General features: G+C 38.7%; 2 protein-coding genes and 2 long non-coding RNA genes across 9 annotated transcripts; 2 read left to right on the plus strand and 2 right to left on the minus strand.

The window, feature by feature from the left end:
* Positions 1–341: 341 nt before the first annotated feature.
* Positions 342–5,957, plus strand: LOC107270546 (male-specific lethal 1 homolog). Of its 5 annotated transcripts, XR_001538362.2 has the most exons (6): positions 644–1,827; positions 2,285–3,030; positions 3,165–3,383; positions 3,508–3,572; positions 5,198–5,382; positions 5,835–5,957. XR_001538362.2 is itself a non-coding variant. In XM_025087932.1 (5 exons), the coding sequence occupies exons 2-5, from the start codon at positions 1,195–1,197 to the stop codon at positions 3,596–3,598; spliced, it is 1,689 nt and encodes a 562-aa protein (XP_024943700.1). In that variant the 5' UTR covers positions 342–481; positions 734–1,194. The 5 variants fall into 5 exon arrangements, 3 of the variants coding, with proteins under 3 accessions (XP_024943700.1, XP_015601133.1, XP_015601132.1); XM_025087932.1 differs by lacking the exons at positions 5,198–5,382; positions 5,835–5,957 and adding an exon at positions 342–481 and having other exon boundaries at positions 734–1,827; positions 3,508–3,598; XR_001538363.2 differs by lacking the exon at positions 3,508–3,572.
* LOC107270563 lies at positions 465–1,027 on the minus strand. The gene is made up of 2 exons (XR_001538369.2): positions 886–1,027; positions 465–650 (listed from the first exon to the last, which is right to left on the minus strand). It is a non-coding gene; the product is annotated as an uncharacterized LOC107270563 (long non-coding RNA).
* Positions 5,550–7,813, minus strand: LOC107270551 (actin, clone 403). 2 transcript variants are annotated; one of them, XM_015745655.2, is made up of 5 exons: positions 7,672–7,813; positions 7,443–7,577; positions 6,972–7,350; positions 6,342–6,577; positions 5,550–6,271 (listed from the first exon to the last, which is right to left on the minus strand). In XM_015745655.2, the coding sequence occupies exons 2-5, from the start codon at positions 7,566–7,568 to the stop codon at positions 5,882–5,884; spliced, it is 1,131 nt and encodes a 376-aa protein (XP_015601141.1). In that variant the 5' UTR covers positions 7,569–7,577; positions 7,672–7,813; the 3' UTR covers positions 5,550–5,881. The 2 variants fall into 2 exon arrangements, with proteins under 2 accessions (XP_015601141.1, XP_015601140.1); XM_015745654.2 differs by lacking the exon at positions 7,672–7,813 and having other exon boundaries at positions 7,443–7,603.
* A 183-nt stretch (positions 7,814–7,996) lies between these two features.
* Positions 7,997–9,675, plus strand: LOC107270558. Its single transcript, XR_001538364.1, has 2 exons — positions 7,997–8,158; positions 9,093–9,675. It is a non-coding gene; the product is annotated as an uncharacterized LOC107270558 (long non-coding RNA).
* Positions 9,676–10,503: the final 828 nt, after the last annotated feature.

A 10,503-nucleotide genomic window follows, 5' to 3' on the forward strand; every position in this document is an offset into this window, starting at 1 on the left:
AGTCTCTTGATGGTAAAGATTGATAGTTTGAAAATCCGCGCGCAATGTCATGGTGGCGCCAAACAAGCCCTTAATATGGCGTCCCTTCCGGGTGTTGACCGGACTCTTACTAGAGGGACTCTAAATTGAGATTAGCTAGTGATTTGCCATCATTCCAGACGGTAGTTTAATTTTTCCTCAACGAAGTTTTATTTCAGCAAAATAATATTCTGTATTAATAGTAAGGAAACAAAAAGATGGATTGTTATCATGGATCCTGAAGTGGATAACATGCAGAGATATTGAATGCCACATATATCCTAGGATTACCGCGTGTGTAAAATATTTTAATGGACTCGGATGTATGATGATAAACAATTACCCCTGTCCACGTGTACCCATCAAATGAACGCACCAAAAATATTTATCAATCAGTACAAAACATTGCATAATCTACAAACGGCACGGATAAAAATTCATTGATTCTTCTTGACATCTATTTGTACGTATTACAAATTCACTAAATACGTAAAAGATCATTCGACAGTACATTTCTTGAGTAATTTATTTCTAGACATGACGCAACAACGTAGTTTGGCAGAGCGCGCGAGATTAGCACTCAACGTCATTCGGGATCGAAGCCATTCTTGTTCTTTGATTTCAGATGAGACCTACCGAAACCATGATAAACCTGTTTTCACGAGGTGGAATAGGTTAAACTATAGAATAAATGACATTTTTTGTATTTTAATAGATGTACCAGAATGACACAAGGGATAAAAAGATATATGGAGACTCTAGAAAAGGTGTAGAATTGTGAAAATCTAGTTATATTAAGTATAGAGCCTCGGAAGTCACATGCTTTCTCAAAGGCGGGAAATGGTTGGTAGGTTTATAAAAACATACGGCAGATGTCACTCGTGTCGAGAACGCCGTACGCCGCGGCGGCCCGCATCGTCCGCCAGTAAACAGCTCACGCGACTCGCCATCAGTGAGCGATAGTAAATATCCCAAGATCTTGGAACGTGGTGGCCCTGTTCGGTGGGCTTATCCCTGGCGACGAGGTACGACGACTAGAAAGATAAGGTTGAACAGTGGGCAGAGTGCGTCAGTGATTGCTGGAGGAGAACGTTTGATGAGCCAGGGGCGGGCGCGTGGTACGCTCGACGCGGCCACAAATGAACACGAGAGCCGCGACGGCGCCACGGAGGGAAGATGTCAAACGCCTCGCCGTCACGACTCGTGAATGGTGAAATCAAGCTCAGTACCGGCGCCGGCAGTGTGACGAGTGATTATCGTGATATCTCAGGGTCTACATTAAATTATCGTGAACTACGTTCATCGATCACGACTGGTGGAAACGAATTGGGTGGAGATTATCGTGATTCTCGTGGAGGTTCGCTCTCGGTGAGTGGAGGAACGACGACGGCGACGACGCCGGGCGTCGGTGGAGCGAGTGCACTCGCAGCCCGCGCGGCCTACAACATGGTCGCGGCGATGAACGAGCACCTGTCTTCGTCGTCGGCGACGAACAGCGCCCGCACCACCGTGCAGAACGACTTTCAGAGCGTCGCCGAGGATAGCAAAGCTGGAATTCTCAGTTTCCCTTGTGATTTCGATCACATGTACGCAAGCATGACTGATGCAGGAGCTTCGGCTGCTGCGACGGCCACTTCGGCACTTGGCGTCAGTCCTCTCAGAGGCAATGAAGCCCGACAAAATGACCTTACCGAGGTCAAACACCTTAAAGAACTATTACTCCTGCACCTGGATCTTATCCAGCAACAGTCTGAACAGATTGTCACTAAAGACAAACTCCTTGCTGCTCTTAGACAAGAAAATGAAACGGTGTGTAATCTCGTGCAATTACATCGAATCTCCTTATATCGTAATTCTTCTGTTTCTAACTTATCTTTGTCTAATTTTACCGTACTTTACTTTTACCGTACCATGGTTGTAACTACTGTTACCACTTAATATTTAGTTTTTCCACTCTTCTTCCCCATTTTCGATTTGATGCCATTTTCCGAAACATTCTTGAAAAACAAACGCGCACATGCTCGATTGTCATTCGACCATCAGATCCGTCAAGGTCAGGTTGATCCTTTTACTCGCAGTGTGGCGCTACAGTCTTTGACATATGAACACGCTGCGTACTTCTGGTTTGATTTAAGGGAACTCCGTCGGTAAATGTCACGGCTTGTCAGACACCTGCCACATTGGATTGCGGGTTTTTCGAATTCCTTCACATTTTAGAATCATCGAACATAGACACTTATCATGCTTTATTGTTGCTATGTTACAGTTAAAGCTACGCCTAGAACGTATGGACAGGCGAGTAAATCTGCAAAAGCATCGTACTGAAGTTTCTGAAAATTCAATCCCATCTGAACACGTTGGTACCTGCTCACCACCTACATTAAATTCTGTTCCGTCGACCAGCGAACATCACAAGAGTAATGAAACTGAAAACAATAACCCTCATTACAACGAGAGCTTTAAAATACGCTTAAATACTAGTGGAGGCATAACTACGGTCAAGCAGGATCATGGGGATGCTCATGGGAAACATGAATCCAAACAAGACATTGCCAATGAATCCAACAGGCATGAGTGGGAAGGAAAAAAGAAAAGAAAATCCGATCCATCCTCGTTATCCGGTAGTAAACGAAAACGTGGAGTATCATGTTCTTCCACGATCAGCAACGATACTTCGTCTACTATATTGGATAGCAAAAGTTTATCCCATGAGAATAACCGAAAAGCGGAGAAAAAGGGAAAGTCTCTTATGAAAAGGGAATCCTTTTTATCGACAGAGGAGCATTACTATACGTCAGTCGGTGATCCAAATTATACGTTGAACTTGAAGGAGTCGACTCCGCCGGAGGCGAGCAGTTCCCTAGAAGTTCCAAACTGGAGGGTAAAGATCTACACTAGCTGCTACACCATGGAGGGAACAGAGAATTTGGACGACGAGATTTTTAACAAGAGGCATTTGAAACTGGAGAACGACGAGAGGCGGCGAAAAAGATGGGACGTACAGAGGATAAGGTCAATAATCAACGATCATTTCTTAATTCCACTATAGGAAATCTTCGTATCTCTCGTTATTCTTGTGTAATAACGATTAGACGGTTCGTGAGATCCCACGAGATCTGATCGATGTGTTACCTTTGCGTCAACAGAGAACAAAGGCATATTGAAAAGCTGAAGCAGAGGCAGGAACGGCAGAATCATCAAGCAACGTGTTACAACACGAATCATACCGGACCATGTCCATCGGCTGCTGAAGAGGAAGCCATTACGTCCCTCTGGCCGGATGTGGATCAAATTCAAGGTCTTCAAGTGGAAACATTATTACCAGTCACTGCATTTGGTGCCCCTATTCCCAGTTTTACCCCCAGGTAAGCACGTTGATGCGTATCATAAAGTATATGGCTATAATCAAAGTAGCAGCAGCTCTTTTTACTTGTAAGACGCGTATAGTTTCTACATCTCTACATCGTATACATCACTTTCTCGTTGCAGCGAATTCACATTACCTTGGTTGCATACAACGAGGTCGAAGAATCGTCGTCCAAAAAGATCGACAGGTAGAAGAAAAAGTTCTAGGAGATAAACTTTTATTAAGTAATGAATGTTTTTCTTTTTTTCTAATTTTTTTTTTAAACACACATCCAATATTCAAAACCCCAGCAAAGTAGAGCTGCCCTCTCGTGGTTAGCCCTCCCTCCTTTTAATCCCGCGTGCATTATTCCTGCTCTGTAAAATGAGGCACCAAAGATGTTTTTATTCTTCTCTTCTTTTCCAATTCCCTCTTTTTCTAAAAAGAGACAATTTGCGTACTATACAAAGGACTAATGATAGACCCGTAATCTGACATTTTCTACCATTTTTTTCTTTTTGACGAGAGACTTATTCTCTGTTGACATCCAATGAATATATTGTTTTTAGATTTCGTTACAATTGGTATTTACTGTTTTATTTGCAACGCCATAAATATATATTATATATACATACACGTAAAACGATTATATAAACACATGATGTGGTTTTATAAATTATTATCCCCGTTCGGAGATTATTTTTGCTGTAAAAATATTGTAAATTCTTTCTTGCGTGTAAAGAAACATATCATTTATCATTAATTTTCAAGAATATCTATTAGAAGCACTTCCAAAAAAAAAACGATTTAAAAAACGATAACTGTATAGATCAGAGTCTAAGTAAGACGTACTTCGAGCAGCAGCAGGTTAAACAAAAAAATATGTTGTAAAGGTTGTTGTGTAGACGCGAAATGTATTTGTAGCGCAGACAGAATCTATAGTAGCCCCTTCTCTTTAGATCATCGTTCACGTCCTATGTAAATATATATACATACCATTATATACTATAAATCAATTGGAACAAACTTTTCAATGATAACTTGACATGCGTAAGGTTTCAAGATTTTCATTGAACTATTCCAATGATGCTACTACGTAACGCGCATTCTTACGGGCGCCATGATAAGTTTAACTTAAATTTGTACAATTTGGAGTAAGAACGGCTGAGTGTTATTTCGTGAGACATGTTGTAAAATTATATCGTACTTGATTGTTATCTTTCTTTTTTCTATTTATGGCGATTTAACGCGCTGGATACTTTCTCAAAATGACAGTCGCCGTTTCCTTAACGAACTCCATCTATAATTTTGACACTGTGCCCATATAGAACATACTTTATCTTATTAGTTTTACAAAAGAGAAGGGCGCTACCCATACGAGCAAACAAACTACACAGGTGGATCCAAAAATAATGTGAAAACTTCTACAGTCCCTGTACTTATTGCAACATAAATTAAATTCGTACAAAATCGTTAATGTATAATCGTCCAATGAAATTATTTCAATTTTACTTTTACTTGGACTTGGCGATCGGTTATATCTTGTTGCCATTGTTGTTGAAGATTTTGTAAATAAATTTGGCATCATGAAATTTACATTTTGTGCCGACAATGGGAGTCCGATTGCGATCAATTCGTTTTGTCCCATATAATGTTCAAGAAAATGATCGAGGTAACGAATACCTACGCGAGATGAGATGCTTTCATTTTATTTTTACGATCTGCCTAAAATATACTATGTATATATCGCTGAGTATATTCTATAGAAATAAAAAAAATCAATATATAAAATATCAGTTTACTTCATTCTAACGTGATTCTCTTTATTTATAGGAAACATATAAAACCAAGCTCAAGAAATAATTATTAATATAGTAAACGTATCACGCTACACTTTATGCAAAATTGGCTTTGAGTTGTTAATTGCAAAAACAATAATACATCTCTCCTCGAGTGACATACAATTTTTGGAAACTTTAATCCACGCAAGATATTCCCACCTGGGTACTTATTTCTCGGTAAGTAACTCAGGCATCTAAGAGTTAAAGGTACTGCAGCAGCGGCAATTAATCACGTGTAATAAATGATCGTTCTCACTGTCATAAACAGTGAACTAAAAGGAATTGCATTATAATTGAAAGTGCACTGAGTGGATGTGGAGAAAATGGCAAAAAAATAAACTAAATCAAATTAAAATTGGAAAATTATTCACATAGACTTAATTAAAAATTGAATAACGCACACGCGAGAAGAATGCCATCATTGTTCAGGCTAATTTAATCGTTAGTATTTAATAAATATATGTAATAAATATTAAATTATCAGATTATTACATTCGGCTGTCGTTCGGTTAGGCAGTTTGCTGGTCAATTCATATAATCGTTGATACGTTTATATGTAGATCGTTGTTTACTCCTTCTATATACTTTTAGGTCCATAAATTAATAATTTTCCATTATCGAAATTCTAGATTATCCTGAATTTTGTATTCGATACCGAATTTATATTGGCTTCAACTTAGAAGCATTTCCTGTGTACAATGGACGGTCCTGACTCATCGTATTCCTGCTTCGAGATCCACATCTGCTGGAAGGTGCTAAGACTAGCAAGTATAGAACCACCGATCCAAACTGAATATTTTCGTTCAGGAGGTGCGATGATTTTGATCTTCATGGTAGATGGAGCCAGGGCCGTGATTTCCTTTTGCATTCTATCAGCAATACCTGGATACATAGTAGTACCTCCGGATAGGACAGAATTGGCGTACAGATCTTTACGTATGTCCACGTCGCACTTCATAATAGAATTGTACGTGGTCTCGTGAATACCACAAGACTCCATTCCCAGGAAGCTAGGTTGGAACATTGCCTCAGGACAGCGGAAACGTTCGTTTCCGATAGTGATAACCTGAAATAATATAACAGTCAGAATACAGATAAATATGACGATGTGGTAAGGTCTGAAATAGATGACTAACCTGACCATCAGGTAACTCATAACTCTTCTCCAGAGCACTGGAACCAGCCGCAGTGGCCATTTCCTGTTGAAAATCTAACGCCACGTAGCAGAGCTTCTCTTTGATGTCTCTGACGATTTCTCGCTCTGCTGTTGTCGTGAAGGAGTAACCCCTCTCGGTGAGTATCTTCATGAGGTAATCCGTAAGGTCACGGCCAGCAAGGTCAAGACGTAAGATTGCATGGGGTAGTGCATAGCCTAAGTGAGTGAGATTAATGACAATTAAAAAAAAATGTATCTGGAACAGCGAGTGCAGTTGCGGTAGCCATTAATGGAATATTTACAAACGTTAAGGACCTTGGATCTTAATCGTAATTCACTGCACTTATAAGGACCGTGACCTTGTATCACGTGAAATATCATGACCGAAAAAGGATTTCTTGAAAGGCAAATTAGAAATGGTGGTCATTCGTATCTCATCCTTGCTCTAAAAACTACTTTCCATTTATAGTCCTACACATCAGCAATGACCAATGAGAGATCAATTTTATTAATTGTCATACCATCATTTTTATTCATTGAATCATTTTGTTCTATCTCTATTCTTATTTTAATCCTATGTTATTCTTTGTATAAATAGGTCTTGGCTTACCCTCATAAATGGGAACAGTGTGCGACACTCCATCGCCGCTGTCCAAAACAATACCGGTTGTTCTTCCGGATGCATAAAGCGACAGTACAGCTTGAATAGCGACGTACATGGCTGGTGAGTTAAAAGTTTCAAACATAATCTGAGTCATTTTCTCTCTATTAGCTTTAGGATTCAGGGGCGCTTCTGTGAGGAGTACAGGATGTTCCTCAGGTGCGATTCTGAGTTCGTTATAGAAGGTATGATGCCAGATCTTTTCCATGTCATCCCAATTAGTGACGATTCCATGCTCGATTGGATATTTAACGGTAAGAACGCCTCTTTTGCTTTGTGCCTCATCGCCCACGTAACTATCTTTTTGTCCCATGCCCACCATTATACCCTAAATAATGAGATGGCTGTATATAATAAAATCCCTTTGAAACTTTAACGTATTTCTAAATATTTGTAGGGGCAAGGAAGGATGGACTGTACCTGGTACCGAGGTCTTCCAACGATGGAAGGGAAAACTGCCCTGGGTGCATCATCCCCAGCAAATCCGGCCTTGCACATACCAGAGCCATTATCGACAACCAAAGCTGCTACGTCGTCGTCACACATGTTTAAACACTGAAAAACCAAACGGAAACTCTTAATTATTTATTTAATGATCGATGCACGAAACTCATTGTGGCTTTCACTAATTATTTTTCTAACGGCTTACAGGAAATTTTTAAACTGGTTACTAAGAGTAAGAAACGGTAGACACCGAATGACTAGACGATACACGATCTTCACGCAATGTCGATCCCTGGAGGATTGTGCCAGCCCGAAGAACCTGCGTCTTTATATGAACTTCCCTTCTCTCGTGTATATTCTGCGTATCAGGCAAGTATACGCGCACATGGATGCTCTATATATTCAGGCGGTTCCTATACGGCCTCTTAATAATAAATTAATGCCTTTTTAACATTCGCCTTGCCATTTCTGTGCAAGTTGACTGTGCAAGGCTCTTTACGTTTCGAACCTTGACTGTTTTCTGACAGACTTAGGAATCGTTCGTTTACCAAAACGGCTGTCGTAGGACGTACGCCATCCGCGTGATAAGTATCCAAGGACACTTCGACTCGGAAAATGCCATGGATTTTCTACTTTCCAATATCTAAATGGATATTAAGGCGTATTCATCTTGGAGAATTAAATAATAATAGGTGCGAGTGAGTAGGCGCAGAGAAAAAAAGACAACAGAGCATCCACTACCTTTTTCGTCGATTCCAATTAGTTAATTGGACGTTTAATCACGTCCATTGAACGTACCAAGTTTTATGATAACCAGAGCGTGCAGTGCTTCTTATTCTTTATTTTCATTCTACTTTTTCTCTCCCTTCCTCACTATTTCTTGACTGCATGAAGTTCGCCGACAAATTACTGTGATTCACCTTATGCCTGCGGGGGTTTCTTTTGCGATTCAGTGACGGTCGGGCAAATAAAATAATACTGAACTTCAAACTGATAAGTAGTTTTCTTTCTGTACGGTTTATTATGCGTGCATTTCTAATCGGCGGGAATAAAAAAATGTCTAATTGCGGATCTTTGACTATCCGTTATCTAGTTTTTACTATTGGTATTCCAAATAATAAGGAGTTTTCGTAGTTCATGGATACTGTGGGTTCGGGGAGAAATTTATTGTTTCATATGTTACATCCAAGATGAAAGATAGCGACTAAAAAGTCTTCAGATTTTATAAGTATATATATCCGTATATCACGCGATTTTACAATTCAGTTATTCGTGCCGTGGAAGCATGATCTTGACCCGCTTCGTTGAACGCGAGTACAAACTTAAGTAGGATAACAGAGTAACCGGAAATTCTGTGCAAGTACCTTTAATGATGAACGAGCAATATAGCAGGGTCAATCAATGATTAATAATAAATTATCAAGTGTCGATAGCGTAGTAAATACTAGAGAAGCTATTTACTGCCTAACAAGGTGTCTTGTATACTGAAGGATAACGAGTAGGGAGAAACTTTATTAATGTCCTACCGAATATGGTGAAGTTCGTGGAATGAAGGTCTTAAGCGATGACGATTCTTAGAGAACTTTTCCAATGAAAATGAGGTTTATGTTCGCTTTTAAATTTCAGATGAACTCAAATTACAATCAAAGTACAGTAGAGACAACAGATTATTAAAAGAAGAGTAAGACGATACTTAATTAGAAGACTCAGTGAAAATTAATACTGGGAATGAAATATGAATATTAAAAATTGAGAATTGAGTATATGTATTCTGGCAAAAAAGGCATAAGGTCAATAGAAATAATTAGTGTTAAGTATAATTACTGACTAATTGTATTAAAGTGACGATTATTGTGACACATTAATGATGAGATAGACAATGCAGTAAATTGCTGGAGTATTTCAATTCAGCTATATATTGTGATATGTGCTTTAACTCTGTATATATAACAATATTGTATGGTTAAGTATGTAAAAGTATATAGGTAAAATATCAGGAAGATTTATTTGAAATATGTTAGTATATAAAAGTTTCATTTTATATGTAGGATTCTTTTCATGACCGCAACGTTAACTCGATGCAAGGCGCTCTTCCGTAGAATGGCCATAAGAGCGTCTTTTGTAATTGCTGTATTATATTCCTTAATTAACCATTTGGTTAATAGCACCTATTAATTAGACTGTGAAATATATAATACCTACTTCTTCATCGGTGTTACGAATTTTTTTCACCCACTGGTAAAAAATTCATGTTAGAGTTAAATTGCCGTAAATCAAAAATATATCGAAAGTTTTCCTATCACTGTTCCGCGATGCCGATTAGTTCATGACAATGTTTGCGCGTGAAATTATCGCGCGCATTTCACAGAAATGACTGAAGTTCAGGTTAAACTTAATTCGACGTTCTTGCCAATCAGCGGATCTGATATTTCTACTATTTTATTGTTATGAAATGTAATGGATTCCCAGACAGCATATGACTTCCTCCCAAATCCCGAATATCTCACAACTGCATTGACAACCTTAGGATAACCTTGATATGCCCCGCTTCGGATACATATTTCATTAAGAACATCCTTAGGATATCCTCAGGATCGACAAGATGCCCTGTAAAAATTATATAAGTTTATTTTTATATATCTTTAGAGTCCATTTACATAATATATTATATTCATATAAAGTTCTGAATATGAATGAGGGTATATTCCGTAACTGAATCAGGATTGCGGTTATTAAATTTAAGCCCATTGAATCCACTGATTTCGATCATTAACAAAATCAGTCGATGTCATGCAACTGAATTAATTAACCGCATCGTGGTTCAATTACGGAATATACATTAAATTAGAATCAGCATATAGTATAATAGCTTAACCGGATGGTGGGACTAATTTGATAGAGAATAGCGCGGCGAATACGTACGGAGACTCGACATAGGAAAGAAATATTTCTCTAGGGTAGGTATAAAAACCTCCTGTAAAAATCCCATAAAACACCATATATTCGAACATTTACATCTCCTCAGGATATCTACAGG

Source organism: Cephus cinctus, unplaced genomic scaffold, assembly GCF_000341935.2.
Source record: "Cephus cinctus unplaced genomic scaffold, Ccin1 Ccin1_scaffold0805, whole genome shotgun sequence".
NCBI lineage: Eukaryota > Metazoa > Arthropoda > Insecta > Hymenoptera > Cephidae > Cephus > Cephus cinctus.

What these genes read in the sequence shown, in the direction of transcription:
- LOC107270551 (XM_015745655.2), bottom strand. Translation starts at nt 7,568, where the DNA reads ATGTGTGACGACGACGTAGCAGCTTTGGTTGTCGATAATGGCTCTGGT. An exon ending in TTGGAAGACCTCGGTACCAG is followed by an intron (nt 7,351 to 7,442) that starts GTACAGTCCATC and finishes CTCATTATTTAG; the next exon opens with GGTATAATGGTGGGCATGGG. An exon ending in CACTGTTCCCATTTATGAGG is followed by an intron (nt 6,578 to 6,971) that starts GTAAGCCAAGAC and finishes TCACTCACTTAG; the next exon opens with GCTATGCACTACCCCATGCA.
- LOC107270546 (XM_025087932.1), top strand. Translation starts at nt 1,195, where the DNA reads ATGTCAAACGCCTCGCCGTCACGACTCGTGAATGGTGAAATCAAGCTC. An exon ending in TGGGACGTACAGAGGATAAG is followed by an intron (nt 3,031 to 3,164) that starts GTCAATAATCAA and finishes TTGCGTCAACAG; the next exon opens with AGAACAAAGGCATATTGAAA. An exon ending in ATTCCCAGTTTTACCCCCAG is followed by an intron (nt 3,384 to 3,507) that starts GTAAGCACGTTG and finishes TTCTCGTTGCAG; the next exon opens with CGAATTCACATTACCTTGGT.